The sequence below is a fragment of the Aquarana catesbeiana genome, linkage group LG03 (genome assembly GCF_042186555.1).
Source record: "Aquarana catesbeiana isolate 2022-GZ linkage group LG03, ASM4218655v1, whole genome shotgun sequence".
Classification (NCBI taxonomy): domain Eukaryota; kingdom Metazoa; phylum Chordata; class Amphibia; order Anura; family Ranidae; genus Aquarana; species Aquarana catesbeiana.
This window is the reverse complement of record NC_133326.1, coordinates 626,258,750-626,277,597: the sequence shown is the minus strand read 5'-3', so window position 1 is coordinate 626,277,597 and position 18,848 is coordinate 626,258,750. Positions and strand designations below refer to the sequence as shown.

Here is an 18,848-nt window from a genome sequence, read left to right as displayed (position 1 = left end):
ATACTGGAAATGCGTTGGACATCAGGGTACACTATCCCTTGGAGAGTACATATGATAATCTGTAATTGTATATTTTCTGTTCTGGGCATCAATGTACACCACCCCTTGGAGAGTACATATGTTGATCTGTAACCTGTACATTTTTTGTTCTGTTTTTTGTTTAATGTATCTATGCTATGTGTAGACGGTACATGTCTTTTTATTCTATATCATTGAAAGATACTTTTTATCAAAGAGTTGGTGGTCTGTTAAAGTCCCATTCAGGGGGTATTTTTTCTTGTTCTAAAACTCAGATAATGGTCTCTCGTTTACTCCTCCACAAGCTCTCTCCTCCACGCCAAAACAGCTGATCCTCCTACGCTCTCCCAATTGTACACCCGCGCTGGTAACTTCAAATGGATTTTTCACTCTCCGCCTACAGCTCAGCTCGGCTTCTCTCAGTTCCATTGTCAAAATGCAATCACAAACACAGACTCCATAGTGCTCTCTGCTTGATAATTTTATTAAAACAGCCCCAAAATTAGGCACTTACAAGATGTGTTCTTTAAAACAGCATATTTATAGATAGATGGGCCGCCTACCCCGAGCCTTTATATACACTAATGTTGCCTAGGCAACCCTCTGGGCTTCACCACGGCCGTCAGCAGTGATTGTGAATACTCCTACTTCCTGCGGACCACGGAACCAAGATTCCCATTAAAACGAATCATTGTCACTATGTAAGGATCCCTCTCTTTAGCTATAAACAGCAAGTCCCACCACAACACTACTACTGACCGCCGAGGTTACTTCCCGTTTACAATCTAAACAGGAAAATACTAATAATGCTTTCAATTAATCATTTTTTCACAATTTAAGACCTATTGATACATATTATGATCTAATACCATTCCCATACCTTTTAGAAAATTGTTTTTATAAAAAAAAATTATTATTATTTATTCCTAAATAAACCTACTGATTACTTGCCCTATCATTGTTTATTTTATTATTACAATTACAAATAGATACCCATTTTAACTATTGTTATTGAAGCAGTTTAAATCAAAGTCTATGTTGAGACCCCTATGCGCTAGAACCTGGGTCTCATATATCCAGACTGACTCACGTTGACTGAGGTATCTTATAAAATTGCCCCCCCTCCAATGGTGGCTGACCTTTCGGGTTACTATTGTGGACCTCTTTAAAGTGTTTGGAAACACTGTGTTCCTTCATCCCATTTTTTTATATTATTTATATGTTCACGTACTCTTACCAGCAGGGGCCTTGAGGTCCGACCAACATGCTGGAACTTGCACGGACATTCTAACACATAAACCACCCCCTCAGATGAACAGGTAATAAATTCTTTCATTTTATGAACCCTTCCTGAGGCTGTAGCTATAAAATCCTTCCTCTTTTTAACATTACTTCCTTTAGTGGTTTTACATGCTAAGCACCTCCCACATGCATAAAAGCCTGTTAGGAAAGGTGTCAATGTTCCCATCTTCCTACTGGGAGGGTCCAAAGCTCCAGGGGCTAGGATGTTTCTTAACCACTTGCCGACCAGCCGCCGTCATTATACTGCGGCAGGTTGTAGCTGTACATCGGCCCTTTAAATGCCTATAGCAGGCACGCCGCTAGAGGCGCGCGGCTGACGCCTGCTGCACGGCAGGGGAGCTGATGCGTGTGGCCGTGATGACTGCCGGTCACGCGTAAACATGAGCATGAGAGCCAGAACAGGGACGTGTGTGTGTAAACATACAAATCCCTGTTCTGTGAGGAGAGGGGAGACAGATCGTCTGTCCCTACTAGCTGGGAACAAAGATATGTCTCCTCTTCTAGTCAGTTCCATCCCCCCACAGTTAGAAACAAAAACAAGGGAACACATTTAACCTCTTGATCGCCCCCTAGTGTTAACCCCTTCCCTGCCAGTGACATTTACACAGTAATTAGTGCATCTTTATAGCACTGATCGCTGTATAAATGTCAGTAGTCCCAAAAATGTGTCAAAAGTGTCCGATCTGTCCGCCGCAATACCTCTAAAAATTGCTGATCACTGCTATTACTAGTAAAAAAAATAATAATAAAAATGCCATAAATCTATCCCATAGTTTGTACACGCTATAACTTTTGTGCAAACCAATCAATATAGGCTTACTGATTTTTTTTTTTACAAAAAATATGTAGAAGAATATATATTGGCCAAAACTGATGAAGAAATTAGTTTATTTAAAAAAAAATTGGGGGATAGTTATTCAGTAAAAAGTAAAAAAGTATTATTTTTTTTTCAAAATTGTCACTCTTTTTTTGTTTATAGCGCACAAATTAAAAACCACAGAGGTGATCAAATACCACCAAAAGAAAGCTCTATTTGTTGGAAAAAAAGGGTACATTGTCGCACGACCGCTTAATTGTCAGGTAAAGCGATGCAGTGCCATATTGCAAAAAATTGCCTGGTCATTAATCCCTTCCCGACCAGCTGCTGCAGTGCGCGAGCCGTCGTAGCTGTTCCTCGGCTCTTTAAGACACTGTAGCAGGTGCGTGCACGCGCCTGCAGCGCGTCCCCTGAGCCGATGCGTGTGCCCGATTGCTCGTGACAGAGCGAGAACCGGGATCTCGCTGGTTCTGTCAGGGAAGAGGAGAGAGATCATGTGTTCCTAGTAAGTAGGAACAACGATCTCTCTCCTCCTGTAGTCAGCCACATTCCCCCCCACAGTTAGAACACACATAGGGAACACATTTAACCCCTTGATCGCCCCCTAATGTTAACCTCCTCCCTGCCAGTGATATTTATACAGTAATCAGTGGCTATTTATAGCACTGATCGCTGTATAAATGTCAATGATCCCAAAAAAGTGTCAAAAGTGTCCAATTTATCCGCCGCAATGTCCCAATAAAAATCCTACATTACTAGTAAAAAAAAAAAAAAATTATAATAAAAATGCCATAAATCTATCCCCTATTTTGTAGACGCTATAACTTTTGCACAAACCAATAAATATACGCTTATTGCAATTTTTTTAACCAGAAATATGTAGAAGAATATATATGGCCTAAACTGATGCAGAAATTAGTTTCTTTTTAATATTTTTATTATAGCAAAAAGTACAAATATTGTGTTTTTTTCAAAACTGTTGCTCCTTTTTTGTTTATAGCACAAAAAATACAAACCGCAGAGGTGATCAAATACCACCAAAAGAAAGCCCTATTTCTGGTCAGTTAAAGTGAAGCTGTGCCGTATCGCAAAAAATGGCCTGGTCATTAAAGTGGATGTAAACCCAATGTCATCCTTTCTAAACTACTGCCATAGGGGTTATCTATAAGGATATACATGCCTCCCGCATGTATCTTTACCTGTCAAATGTCTCCCCTCTGTCTGTTATGAGACCCGAAAAAAAACGCCAGATTCTGTGGGTGTGTCTGTTGTCTGGAGCTCGGTGGGTGGAGTCGTGATGTCAGTAGACTCCCTGCCCACCTCTACACTCCCCTTGTCAATATGCATTTTCTCCTGTGTATTTCTTACACTGAACTTCTGCTATGATCTCTAACATCCAGTGAAAAGACATGAAAGTAACCACATGACTTCAGCATGCCCAATCATGCTGAGGTGTGGAACAGCCAATCCTTGCAGAGCTGCTGAAGAAAGGAGTGGGAGGGTATTAAAAAATAATGCCTGTGTCTTAGGCTAGTGCACGAGATATGTAAATCACCTGTCACTCACAGCAAGGGGGAGGATTTGACAAAGTTTTTCTCTGTTTGTTAAGTTTTATCTCACTGAACAATAAAAGAGGATTGCTCAGAGCTGAATTAACTCTTTGTGACAAGACTGGGCTCAAATGATAGGAAATCTTATACTCTACATTATGACATAAAAAAAAAATTTGGGGTTTACATCCACTTTAAGGGGGAAAATCTTCTGGGCTGAAGTGGTTAAGCAGGCAAATCTTCCGGTCTGTAAGTGGTCAAACTCAGTGCCTTTTTATATACAAATGTGGGGTAGGAGGGGAGAACACCCCCTAAAACCTTATCCATCAATAGTATATTCCAATGCTTCTTAATTATATTTTCTACCTTATTCTTTTGGATTTTATATCCCAACACTATCCTTTATCTAATACTTTAATTTCATTGCTGTTCAGGGGGACTCCACTAAGGCTAAATTGCAATGTCTGGAGTTTGGGTTACTTCATAACTATTTTTGGTATGATGGTAGTTATTACCTACAGAAGACCAGGGTTTCTATGGGGGCCCGTTTTGCTCCCAGTGTAGGCAATCTATTTTTGGCTCACTGGGAGTCTCAGGTGGTCTTTGCGGATAGACCAAATGAGTTGGTCTGTTACAATAGGTTCATAGATGACCTGTTTATGGCATGGAGAGGAGATGAAGCTAGTCTCCTCTCCTTCATGAACAGGTTGAACCAAAATGATAAAAACATAATACTGTCATGGAAATATGATAAGTAGAATATGGTGTTCCTAGATGTAGAGATGTGTGTGCAGGAAGGGTAGATATATACCAAAAATTAAGCCTACAGACAGAAATGGATATATAGCAATCAACAGCTGTTGTCATAAACCCTGGTTATTGAACATACCCAGGGGCAGTTTGTACGACTGAGGAGGAACTGTACCAGGAAGGAAGAATTTATTGAGCAAGCGGCACAGTTTGAAGAGAAGTATTTGAAAAAAGGTTATGATAGTGCCTCTGTTAACAAACAGTTGGAAATAGTTAAAAATATGGAAAGGAAAGACTTACTGGTAACAAAAGAAAAAGTAGGAAGTAAGGAAGGAGAGGAATATAGGATAGGATGTTGGGGTGTAATATCCAAAAGAATAAGGTAGAAAATTTAATTAAGAAGCATTGGAATATACTATTGAGGGATAAGGTTTTAGGGGGTGTTCTCCCCTCCTACCCTACATTTGTATATAAAAAGGCACAGAGTTTAACAACTTACAAACCGGAAGATTTGCCTGCTTAACCACTTCAGGCCTTGAAGATTTTCCCCCTTAATGACCAGGCCATTTTTTGCGATACGGCACTGCGTCGCTTTAACTGACAATTGCGTGGTCATGTGACATTGTACCCAAACAAAATGTATCACCTCTGCGGATTTAATTTTTTGCACTATAAACAAAAAAAGAGCGACAATTTTGAAAAAAAACCCAACATTTTGTACTGTTTGCTATAATAAATATTCATTTAATAATTGAATGATTTACAGGTTGAACAGTGCTGCACTACAAAAGATCAGATTTATAGTAGCCTGCTTCATATTACCAGCTGATTCTAGAGGAAGAAAATTGGAGATGTGTCTCACAAACAAGATTTCAAATCAAATTGCCTGTCACTGACTTGCGTATTTTGGAGAAAAGAGGGTACACTATATTTCATATTATCCACATTTTCTTCACTTGCTAGTTTGGAATTTATCTGACCTCATTATTGTCACAACCAGTAAAAACAATCATGATGAAGTTTGCTTAAAATGATGTTAGATTGGGGAGCAGGAGGCGGAGCCTAGCAGAGCAGACATGCATTGTTAGAGCTCCACACCGCTGAGGAGAGAAGAGAAGGACAAAGCGGAGCCTGCAGGCTCAAAAGGTATCCATTTGAACCTTTTTGCCCCAGGGAACAAACTGTGAAAGTTTGGGCAGGAAATATGGTACTGGGAGGAAACCGTGGCAGAAATAAAAATCACCTCACAAAGAGCTCACAGGCACTCACTGCAGCTGAAGCAGCTCCAGTCACCTCACAAGATACAGCATCAGGGCGCTCTCACAGACAGAAAATGTCACAGCAAGACTCTCCATTTGAGTCAGATACAGAACAAATCCTCTCACAAACTTCTCCACAAGCCTCCTCAGTATCCCCAGTAATATTATTACAATTTGAAAAGATGCTTCATAAGGCTTTAAAACAAACCTCAGACCAAATAACAAAAAGCCTAACCAAAGAAATAAGAGAGCTGGGAAACCGCACCGCAGCCTTAGAAATAAAAATGGATGAAATTGAAATTACAACCCAAGAAAATATAACAGAATTGGAACAATTAAAAGAAGAGAATTTAATACTTCAAACTAAGCTCGAAGATTACGAAAATAGAGCCAGACGTTCAAACTTGCGCATAAGGGGAATACCTGAAACTGTGACAGACCTGCAATCTACTATTACTGATCTATTACAAGAACTAAAGCCAGATATCCCTATTGAACGTTTAGAACTGGACAGAGTACACAGAGCCCTCACAGCCAAAAAGAAAGATGGACCCCCACGTGATATAATCACAAAATTTCATTATTACAGAACGAAAGAACAAATACTAATTGCTGCAAGAGAAAAAAAGGAACTTAATTTTCAAGGACACAATTATCAAATTTTTGCTGACCTATCCCAACTTACTATTACTAAAAGACGATCCATGAAACCCCAACTAATGGAACTGCAACGCCACAACATTATGTATCAATGGGGCTTCCCCTTTTCAGTCAGATTTAACTACCAAGGTACAATTTACAGAAGCAGATCAGCAGATGAACTACAACAAACCCTTTTAAAATTAAATCTGACAGAACCCACAAGCAGCAACACTCCCACACGCAGAAGAATGGCGTCATCTTCACCTTCAGGCAGCACCCAGAAAATTTCAGAACAAAATGGAAATCATCATTCTCACAAAAGAGGCCGTTATGCCACATCATCCATGGACCAAGAAGATTCAATGGACTGACATCCTAATTCCTGATATCTCTTCATTTATTATACTAAGAGATGGTTCTCTATAAAAAACCTATATTTATAACTGAATGTAACTGCATCCTGATAGTCACACACTGTGTGGGATCATGTTACATTCCAGTTATATTTCTTATTACTTCTGATTCATATAGCCTTAGAATATATAAGTGAAATAAGGAAATTCTTGTTCAGTTATATATTATCAGGTAATAACAATAGATTTATTACTTTTTAGGACAAATATATTCAATAATCCAGAAGTAATGGAAGCTTTTTCTTTCTTTTCTTAAAACAAATATATTATTACCTAACTAGTTCCTAGAATTATGTTTTTGTTTTTTCTAATCTGAAGCAATACAACCTCAATTTTATGAGTTAACATATCTAAACAGTTACATATGAATAAAATATGTAATTGTTTACTCTAAAAGGGTTAAAATCCCAAAATAATTCAAACTATCTTCATCAATACCAAAGTTATTAACAGTACCTTTCTAACTGAATTATTTAGCCTAGGGCAAGACTAACCATATACAACCACCCTGGAATAAATAATTTCAACAAAAACTATATTCTGCACTCCAACTAATGAAACATCATTTTGATGTCTTTTGACATAGCACCTCTCTCCTGTAAGCGGAAGATCCGTGTACCCCCATTAGCCCTCCTCATTCTCCCAACCATATTATGTGGGAGTGTGACGAAGGCACTTATTCCCCTGAGAGAGATATTTATTCTCTTTCACGGGTAAATTGTGATTACTTGCAAAAAATAATTTATACAATGTATCATCTAATCTCATATGTTTTTTGTTTACTCTTTACTCCAGAATTCACTGGTTTCTTTTCTATCTATTCATCTCTTCAGTCCACACAGGTTGATCTGCGCAGTCAGCTCTGCATAACAAAAAGTAAGTCAAAACTATTTGATCTATTGCCATGGCACCACTGAATACACTTTCCCTGAATGTTCAGGGAATAAATGTCCCTCAAAAAAGGACCAAAGCCTTCCGTACTTTCCATAACAAGAAGGCTCACATAGTATGCCTCCAAGAAACACACTTCACCAAAGATTCTACTCCAAAATATATTTCTCCTTTTTATCAACAAATTTACACGGCTTCTGCCTGTACCAAGCAAAGGGGAACTCTAATTGCATTTCACCGATCCACACCATTCACCTTATCATCAGAAATTAAAGACCCAGAAGGTAGATACCTGATACTCATGGGTTATATAATGGATACAGAAATCACGGTGATTTCCTACTACGCTCCTAACAAACAACCTACACCATTCCTCTCACATATATTACAAGTGATTAATACACACAAAATAGGAACAGTGATAATGTGTGGGGATTCGAACCAGGTCCTCCTCCCATTTCTAGATAAATCACCTTTTACACCATCCAAAATAACCTCTAGATTACCTTTTTCTCAACTTCTTTCCAAATACAATCTGGTAGATTCATGGAGAGAAAGTAACCCAATGAAAAAGAAATTCACTTATTTCTCGCACCCTCATCAAACCTTCACCAGAATAGATCATATTTTTCTAACAATAGGAATGATACCAGAAATTATTGCATCAGATATAATTCCGATTCCGTGGTCTGACCATAATGCAGTATACACTACTATAGCCTCAGCCATACCAAAAGTGCATGACCCAACGTGGTACTTACCGGACATAATGCTCAAACACCCACTACATCAGATGGCCATTGAACAAGCTTTAAAGGAATACATATCAATTAATAATACAACAGACATCTCCCCAATAACACTGTGGGAAGCTCATAAGCCTGTCTTGCGTGGTACAATACAAAGACAAATGGCACTATTTAAACGGGAACGCAAAAATCTAGCAAAAAAACTAGAACTCAATTTTAATGCAGCCTACATATCATTTCAAGATAATCCATCTCAGAGTACAAAATCTCATCTGGAAAAATCTAGATTGGAATACGATCTATTTCTCACTGAGTCAGTTGATAAATCCCTCAAACGCTCCAAACACAATTTCTACATGAATACAAACAAACCAGGTACATATTTGGCTCGGGCATTAAATTCAACTAACAAATCTTTCAAACCAATACGTTTGAAATTATCAAAAAATGTTTACACTTGTAATCCAGTTAAAATAGTCCATAAATTTCACTCACATCTCGCAACTTTATACAAGACAAACAATGAATTTAATCCTACAGAAGCTGAATCCTTCTTCTCAAAAATAACCTTACCTGAGTTATCTCAGAATCAAAAAAGCAGTTTGGATGAGCCTATAACTATAGATGAAGTTGCTAACGCCATAAAAGACCTAAAACTTAACAAAAGACCAGGCCCAGATGGCTACTCGGCTTTATACTATAAAACATTCTCAGAAATACTCTCTCCCATTCTCACTGAAACTTTTAACAAACTTCTAGATGGACATTCTTTTCGGCAAGAAACACTAATGGCAATTGTTTGTATGATCCCAAAACCCCTTTCTGATGATACTTCCTGTGTGAATTATCGGCCTATGTCTCTGTTAAACCTCGATATTAAATTATTAGCAAAAATAATAGCAAAACGCCTCAATAGCATTATAGGAAAATTAATACATAGAGATCAAGTAGGCTTCATGCCAAATAGACAGGCAGACGATAATATACGCAGGGCAGTGTTATTGGCACATATTGCTAAAAAACGGAAAATCCCTTTATGTTTTCTATCTCTCGATATTAAGAGGGCATTTGACACAGTATCCTGGCAATATATGCAATATTCATTACAAAAATGGGGTTTTGGACCCCACTTTTTAACATGGATCAAAGCATTATATAATAAACCCAAAGCCTATATAAAATATGCTGGATACAAATCTGAAGCCTTTAATATCGAAAGAGGTACCCGACAGGGTTGCCCATTATCTCCCTTATTATTTGCCCTTATACTCAAACCCATGGCCCAATACATCAGAACAAACCAAACTATAACTGGCATTGAAGTAGGAGGTATTACACACAAATTATGTATATTTGCAGACGATATATTACTTTTTCTATCATCACCACAGGTCTCTGGTCCTAACTTAATACCAGCTCTTGATGGATTTGCAGCCCTATCCGGCCTTATGATTAATCCTAAGAAATGCCTAGTGCTTAATATTTCACTCACAAACATGGAATTGATCCCGGCTAGGGCTGCACTCCCATTCACATGGGCAGAAAAATCAATCCCATATCTTGGAATTCATTTAACAGCATCTCATTCTGACTTATTCTCAACCAATTATCCTCCTGTATTAAGACAGATCACAAATCTAATAAAACAATGGTCGCAACTTCCTTTATCCTGGATAGGGAAGATTAATGCAATCAAAATGACTATTCTACCCAAATTGCTTTATCTATTCAGAGTCCTCCCTATTCCAATTCCTTCCTATTTTTTGAGAATAGTACAAAAAAGAGCAACTTCGTTTATATGGGGCTCTTCTAAACCACGTATACCTATACACACACTACATCTTCCCAAAAATAAAGGAGGCCTGGGATACCCTAATTTTACTAACTACTACAGAGCAGCACATTTGGCCAGTCTGTCCAAATACCATGCAAAACAGGAAATCCCATTATGGGTATTTATAGAGGCTTCAGAAAATGACCCTCTATTAATATCAAATTTATTATGGCTTGATCCTAAAGACCGCTTTAAAATTCATAATCCCATAACTAAACACTTCTTATCTCTCTGGGATAAACTAAAAACCAAATATCAGTTACAATCTCCACACAATCCTCTCCTTTCTTTTATCAGAAATCCGGCCTTTTATCCGGCATGGATCTACCCAAATTCTTTTAAAGCTTGGACAACATCAGGCATTCAGACACTAAATGACTTCATAGCATCTAAATCATTCCTTTCATTCCCATCGCTTAGAGAAAAATATGATCTACCAAACTCTGAGATATTTAGATATCTCCAAATCAAAAATTTCTATACACCATTCCTAAAGGGGGATACACCATTATCCCAATTATCCATTTTTGAATCAATCTGTACAAAAGATCCATTTGCTAAAGGTACAATTTCATCACTTTATAATCAATTATATGGAGTAGCAAATCTTAATAGACCCTCTTACGTTCAGAGGTGGGAGGAGGACCTGGGACGAACTTTAGAAGACACGGACTGGTCTAATATATGGCTCACATCTAAGTCATCTTCACCCAACATCTTGGCACTGGAGACAAATTATAAAGTCCTAACTCGCTGGTACCTTGTACCCGCTAGAGTGGCAAAATATTCACCTAATACCTCAACTCTTTGTTTTCGAGGATGCCCAGAAATAGGCACATATTTACACATACGGTGGACGTGCCCAGTAATCCAAACCTTCTGGAAGGAAGTCTTCGTGATTGCATCTAAAATATTTAAAAAAATAATACAACCAGATCCATATTTAACTTTACTTAATCTAAAACCGGAATGGTTAACCCTCTCTCAATTCAAACTTATGATCCAACTAATAACGGCTGCAAAACAAACAGTGGCCAAGGCATGGAAATCTCCTACATTGGTACTAGCAGAAACAATTCACAGAATGAATAATACAATGTCCCATGCTAAGATGGTAGCCATCAATCAAAATCAAATTCCAAAATTTGAAAAACTTTGGCATCCTTGGATAAAACAACAGTTCCTGTCAAATTTCAATGACTCTGTCCTGTTGCCATGGTAACAGATTAAATGACTTACAGAGACACCCATTCTAAAGCTTCAAAGAGAACTAAAAAGAATAATAAACTGACGAGCGGGACAACCTTGTGGACCATACCTCTACCTTTCAACCCTTTTTCTTCTTTCTCTTTCCTTTTCTCCACCTTACGATTAAAACTCATTATCAGAATTTATTTGACCTATATACACTCTACTTGTAAACAATATGTATAGTAGGTATAAATCATTTAAATACCTACAAAAGTAACTAAGGAAATTATATATATCTTTAATTTAGGTTTACGTGAACCCAATGTTTAATATTTGAAATTTCATGATATTTACCTATATAAACCCTACTGTAAAACAATGAGCTTACTTTATAGATCCTTGTAAACTTACTTTATGTATCTTTATGTATCTTTATAACATTGTATACTCAATAAACTTCTTTTGACAAGGAAAATGATGTTAGATTACACCAGAACATTGGTTAGAGAAGTAGTATATCAGCATATCTCTATTCCTAGGAACCCTGTGATCACAGGCATGTCTAGGATCTCTGGATAAGTAATCAGGCTACATCCTTCACAAAATCATCAACAGAGCTTACCTTTATACTACAGCCGTGGCCAAAAGTTTTGAGAATGGCACAAATATAAATTTTTACAAAGTCTGCTGCTTCAGTGTTGTTAGATCTTTTTGTCAGATGTTACTATGGTATACTGAAGTAGGATTACAAGCATTTCATAAGTGTCAAAGACTTTTATTGACAATGGCATGAAGTTTATGCAAATAGTCGATATATGCAGTGTTGACCCTTCTTTTTCAAGACCTCCGCAATTCGCCCTGGCATGCCGTCAATCAACTTCTGGGCCACATCCTGACTGATGGCAGTCCATTCTTGCATAAAAAATGCTTGGAGTTTGGCAGAATTTGTGGGGGAGGGGGGGGTTGTTTACCTGACTCTTGAGGATTGACCACAAGTTCTCAATGGGATTAAGGTCTGTGGACTTTCCTGGCCATGGACCCAAAATTTCGATGTTTTGTTCCCCAAGCCACTTGGTTTTCACTTTTGCCTTATGGCAAGGTGCTCCATCATACTGGGAAAGGCATTGTTCGTCACCAAACTGTTCTTGTATGGTTGGGAGAAGTTGCTCTTGGAGGATATTTTTGGACCATTCTTTATTCATGGCTGTGTTCTTAGGAAAAATTGTGAGTAAGCCCACTCCCTTTGCTGAGAAGCAACCCCACACATGAATAGACTCAGGATGCATGACACAGGACTGATGGTAACCCTTACCTTTTTCTTCTCCGGAGAAGGTTTTTTCCGGATGCCCCAAACAATCAGAAAGGGGATTCATCAGAGAAAATGACATTACCCCAGTCCTCAGCAGTTCAACCCCTGTACCTTTTGCAGAATATCAGTCTGTCCCTGATGTTTTTCCTGGAGAGAAGTGGCTTTTTTGCTGCCCTTCTTGAAACTAAACCATCCTCCAAAAGTCTTCACCTCACTGTGCGTGCAGATGCACTCACACCTGCCTGCTGCCATTCCTGAGCAAGCTCAGCACTGGTGGTTCCCCCGATCCTGCAGCTGAATCAAATGTAGGAGACAGTCCCGGAGCTTGGTGGACTTCCTTCAGCACCCTGAAGCTTTCTTCACAAATGCAGTGGAAATATTTTTTTTATGGGATTAAGTTAATTTTCATGGCAAAGAGGGACTTTATTCATCTGATCACTCTTCATATCATTCTAGCGCAATGATCTGCAATTAGCGGACCTCCAGCTGTTGCAAAACTACAAGTCCCATCATGCCTCTGCCTCTGGGTGTCATGCTTGTGGCTGTCAGAGTCTTGCTATGTCTCATGGGATTTGTAGTTCTGCAACAGCTGGAGGTCCGCTAATTGCATATCCCTGTTCTAGAGTATATGCAAATTGCCATCATAAAAAATAAATCTTCCAACATTGCCCTAATGCGGTTGCCTGCATTAATAGTATATTATATATTATAGTTCTCTATATAGCTGACTATTACGTTTGCTGAATAGATGTATAGATGTGACCACCCCGGTTGCCCTATTACTTCAATGCAGCTTGAAAATTTTAGTTAACTTAGCAATAAAGTATGTAAATTAATTAATTCTGCTAAACATAGAAACATAGAAAATTGATGGCAATAAAAAGACCGAGTAGTCCATCAAATTTTTTTTTAAACCTACAGCGATGGGCATTTTGTGTTTTTTTTATATGATCAAAAAAAATATGTGGTGTATTAGAAGATTTATACTTAATTATAAATTATAAAATAAAATGGCTGTACTGAAAGTAATGCAAAAGTTGGTATAACTTTTTTATTAACTTATGTAAGTCATTCAAGTTTCACATGGAAGAGTAACTTCCTTTATAGTAGGACCCCTTTCACACTGAGGCTTTTAAAAACTGCCCGTAAAACGCTGGGCGCTTTTCGAGCGCTTTTGAGGCGTTAGCAGTTCGATTTTTTAAGGCCACGTGACTCAAAAGAACCATTTTGCAGCGCTTTTCATGTGCTTTTCAGGCGCTTTTGAAATGTTTCCCATTTATTTTAATGGAGAGGGGCGTTTTTGAGGCGCTTTTTTAAGTGTTCCAAACATGCTCCAAAGATGCTGCTTGCAGGACTTTTTTGACTGCCCCACCAGTGCACAGCCCCAGTGTGAAAACATCCATTGATATTAATGGGGAAGCAGTTTTTAGGAGCTTTTCAGGCGCTTTTTTTTTTTAGCATAAATGCACCTGAAAAGCGTCTCAGTGTGAAAGGGATCTAAGACTACTTTCACACTGGGGCATTGGGGGCGTCGGCGGTAAAGCGCCGCTATTTTTAGTGGCACTTTACCCTCGTTTTTGCGGCCCTCTTCGGCCGAAAAAAGGTTAAATGCACCCGCAAAGCGCCACTGCATCGGTGCTTTGCCGCCACCTCGGCTGTGCTACCCATTGATTGACTATGGGCAGGGGCACTGTAGGAGAAGTGTATTTTTTTGGCGTCCTGCCAGCCACCGCTCCAGTGTGAAAGCACTCGGGCTTTCACACTGAAGTAAGAGAAGAGGATCTTCACAGGCGCTATTTTTAGCGCTATAGCGCCTGTAAAGCGCCACTGTGTGAAAGCAGTCTAACTCTTTTTCTTTTTCATTGCAGGTAAATAATGGATTCCATGTAAAAGCAACATGCCATCATTAAGTTCTTGACAAAGGAGGGGTGCAGGCCGCCCGGCACCCAAAGAAGGCTACAGAATGTTTATGGAGATGACCCCATTATCAAGAGTCATCAATGACAAGACATTGCTCTTGTCAATAGTGACAACTCCATAAATATTCTCCTTTGTGAGGGCAAGTTGCTTCTGCTTGGATTTCATTATGTACCTGCATTGAAAACCCACAAGAGTAGAATCAGTCTGTATATGCAGTAAAGCACTCCCGATCAGCACTCTCAGCCAATGGCAGAAAGCGCTGATCGGAGTGTTCTGGAACACAGCACACAGAACACAGCAGCTCAGCGGGGGAGATTGCTGTACTAACTTCAGATGGTTAGTACAGCAGCTCCGACCAGAGCTGTCAATTTTTTTTTGTTCAACCCACTAGGTTGAACGAAAAAAAAACTTGTAGTGTGTACCAGGCTTTACTATAGAGGAAGAATGACTCTACCAACATGTGAAATTTGAACGATCTAAGTAAGTCAATAAAGAAGTTATGCCCACTTTTGCAATACTTTTGGAACAGCCCTTGTATATACAGTAGTATAAATATTTATGTCTTGCTTCTACCACCTTGTACGTGGCATTTTAACTGGCAAAACAAGTTCCTGTGATCATTGTGCAAGAACAGAACTTTTGATAAGATGTTCTTGATGAGCTCAGAGTTTATATAATTCCTGGTGTGTACATTACAGGAAGCATGATCAATTTTCAGTGTGAAATAATTAGGTGTTATTTCTCCATTCTCTCACTGCGCAGGTTGAGGTGAACATGGCTGCCTACCGTCTGATCTGCATCTTTATTCTTCCTGCATGTTTTTCAGCAGCTCCGTCTCATAGTAAGTGCACACTAGGCATTTTGGGGATACAGTACTAAAAGTAATGAGGATACGTAAGTGCATGATATAGTAAGTGCAATACCCTATAGCTAACAGTTAGATTCTATTTTCCTGTAATCATGCCAGTTATGAGCTTCAAGCCTAACTCCAATGTCACGTTTCTTAGTTGTGGATTGAGTGTGGAGGAGCTCAAGGGATTCCGAGTCAGTGAATCAGAGGTTCTACTGAGAGACTGGGAGCTCGGTGTTGAAGAACTACAAGAGGCAGTTGTAGTGGAGCTGAAAGGACTGTTACGTTTGAGTTAGGAACTGTTAAAGACTTACCATAGGAGACAGCATTCCTGCATGTGCAGATGTGGCGCCTTGCTGCACGGCTGTCCTCCTATTGAAGTCTCAGAATCTGCCAGTTGAATCTACAACTACTTAAGGGTGTCCTGGCCCTAACCCCCTTTCCCCCAAAAATACAAAAAAAGGACTGTCAAAAGAAATAAAATCTCTTTTACATCCAAGAAGTGTCTGGCTCCCAATGACTGTCACCATCTTTGCACCCACTATGCCTCACAACCCAATACATATTGGAGGATGTCAGCTATCTTTAGCCTTAGTGGTTCTCATTAGACTGGACAAGGCCAGAGACCTTGCTACATTTGGCGCCCAATGTGGGGCCAATGCGTTGTCCTTGCAGCAGTCGTCCATAGCAACTGGCTTCAGCTCCACTGGGATTTCGTCTGGCTCCGTGGGAAGGTGGCAAGTAACATTTACCCTTCTTATAGACTGTGTTGTCATGTGTACTATCAATGTGGGGAAGAACCACCAAGTCTCATTGCTCGGGGGGAGAGGATCAGCCTGGTGGTCTTTTGACACTTCCCGGCAGCGCTGTGAGGGTTAATACAGACTCCAAAATGGACTGCATTACAGTTTTGGCATGGAGAAGGTGGGCGCCACAGTTCCCAAAGAACTTTTGCACCAATCCGTTGGCAGGGGGAGGAGTCTCCGCTCTGCACAGGAGGATAAGGAAGTGCTGCCATGTATGTCTGATTGTGGGTTAGTGAAGGAGATGGCGCAGTTCGTGAGTGAGATGGCGGATTGGGGAAAATACAGTCCGGGCGTCTGCTTTGCCACGCGCGGCGGAAGACTTGTCCTAACTGATACTGGAATGTGGTACGCACCAAATGGCCAGCTTGCCTTGTATACGGCTGGGGGCTACGAGTCCCTGGGACTGATTTGTGGAAAGTGCTCTGGCCTAACCAGTTAAGGCCTTGGATCGTTTGTGGACATTGTGGGGATCATCTGTTTGAGGTTGTACCTCCAACCTTACCCCCACGGATCCTGTAAGTGGATTGGGACAAGAATGTTGGTGTCCCTTCGGAAAGTGATGCCCCAAAACCATCGGTTGTCACTCCAGTGGTGCAGGAAGCTGTTACCCCTGTCTCAGCGACTACCCCAGGACCCAGCACACCGATCGTTACTAAAGGCCGAGGTCAGGTCCAACTATTCGCACTGATGTCTGAGCCATCCGAGAGAAAGCCAATGAGAAGTGAGAGCGGTGTGCCTGTGGGGGAAGTGATATGGGTGGCCGTGAGAGGGGATGTCATGGAGGCGCCAGTCAAGGCGAAAGCCAAGCGCAACTACATTCCAGCCTAAGAGTGCTCGACCATCTCAGATTCGGTCATTCCATCCCATGGTTTGTCAGAACTCTTCTCGGACACCCTGTCCTACTCAGGAAAATGAGGAGAAAGTGATGACGAGTTAACTAGTAATGTGCAGGAGGATGAAGTATCTGCTACCACTACTGCAAATGTACAGATTATGCAGTCAGCCGGTGCAGCACCGCTGATTAGCATTGTCAGGTTCTGTGAGAAGTATCAAGGGAATCAGTGGGTTCCCATGGTCCAGCCTATCATGCCCATGCCAAGTTCCAAAACGGATCATAAGCCGGAGATGGTTGTGGGGTGCTCATTCCTGCGTGCCCCAGGCGCACGTGTTCTACCTGGGTACGGAGCTTTTAAGACCCTGCCTCGGCTGTCCAAAATACAGCGCAATATAATAAAGAAGGTAGCGTCTGAATACAGATACTTGTATCCATACATACCAAATCATCTGGCAGATGAGATCTTTAACAAAGAGGCTCAGTAGGTGGATGAGGCTGTGCTCAGTTTTATACATATCTCTCTCCACCTGGATTTTCCTAAGTTGTCACCTAAGATGGCTACAAAATACCACTCTGTAGTAGATACCTGGGCCTATGGCCGGAAGATCAACTTGGATAGTGTGGTTTTTCGCAGACCAGATAAAAGAGACATAAAACATTTTGTCACAACGGTGAACACCAAGGGAGAAACCTTGATTCTACATGATCCAGGGTATTACTAGTAGCTGTTGAAAATACCAATATCATCTCTGTGGATTACAAATGTGCAGTTGTGGAGTCAAAGGACGCTTTGCTGAATCTACTCTATTCTTTGCACAAAGTTCTTTGTTAATGGGGAACACCTTAGAAAGCTGTACGTCAGGTCAGGAATGAATGTTGCTGGCAGATACAGTGAGTGATACTTTAGGCCACGTTGGCCACTACTGAGGTAGTTGGGGTGTTCCACCCTGAAGAGTGATCTGTGACTTTCAGCAAACTGTGTTTGCAAATGATGAAGAGAATCTCTTTGTCTTCAGCTGTCATGTGGACAGACTGGAGAAGTCTTTGCAAGGGGACCTGTGTCCTGGAGTATGGTCCCTTGCACCATAATTTGGCTGCTTGTTGCCTGAGATGCAGCCATGCCCTTTTGTTGGGAGTTGCCCTTGGAAGAAGAAAAGGAATTGCTGGGAAATGTAATCCATTTAAAGTAAAGTTAATGGATGGTAACCTGTCACGGACGCTGAGCATATAGCTAGTTAGAATAGGCTGTGATAAGGAAATTATTGCATATTTCTTCAAATAATGGACACATACACATACATCAGGATTGCTTCTGATCAATGAATTGCTGAAGTTTTTTAGTTCTATGCTGATTAGGAAAGGGGCTGGCATTCTCAATGAGAATGGGGCCTGCTTTCAAGATGCAAATAATGTAGACATGTATAGGATGTTCTTACATTTTCATGCTGCCCCCGGCTGAGGATCAGTTCAAATCACTGTGTACATACTGCACTATGTTCTAATAGGGTAGGATGCCTTTGCATTGTTTTGATTTCTCTCTTTCAGGTGTTGCTGTGTTGGTGTGTCTTCCTTGGAATAGGATAGGGATCTAGCCGGATAACAAAACTAACCCTCTATATATTTGTTACGACTGTATATATTAGATAGATAGTTAGATGATAGCATTATTGCTTACTTGCTTTCAAATTGTACATAACTATTTTTGATATTTG

The 18,848-nt window shown here is 40.1% G+C and overlaps 1 protein-coding gene across 3 annotated transcripts in view; it reads left to right on the top strand.

Annotated features, from left to right (window-relative positions):
- PGLYRP2 (peptidoglycan recognition protein 2) overlaps positions 1–18,848 on the top strand; it is a 94,192-nt gene that overhangs the window by 47,729 nt on the left and 27,615 nt on the right. For all 3 annotated transcript variants that reach the window (XM_073622403.1, XM_073622404.1, XM_073622402.1), the window contains exon 2: positions 15,408–15,486. In XM_073622403.1, coding sequence (XP_073478504.1) covers positions 15,420–15,486 — 67 coding nt within the window. In that variant the 5' untranslated portion in view covers positions 15,408–15,419. The remainder of the gene's footprint in view (positions 1–15,407; positions 15,487–18,848) is intronic.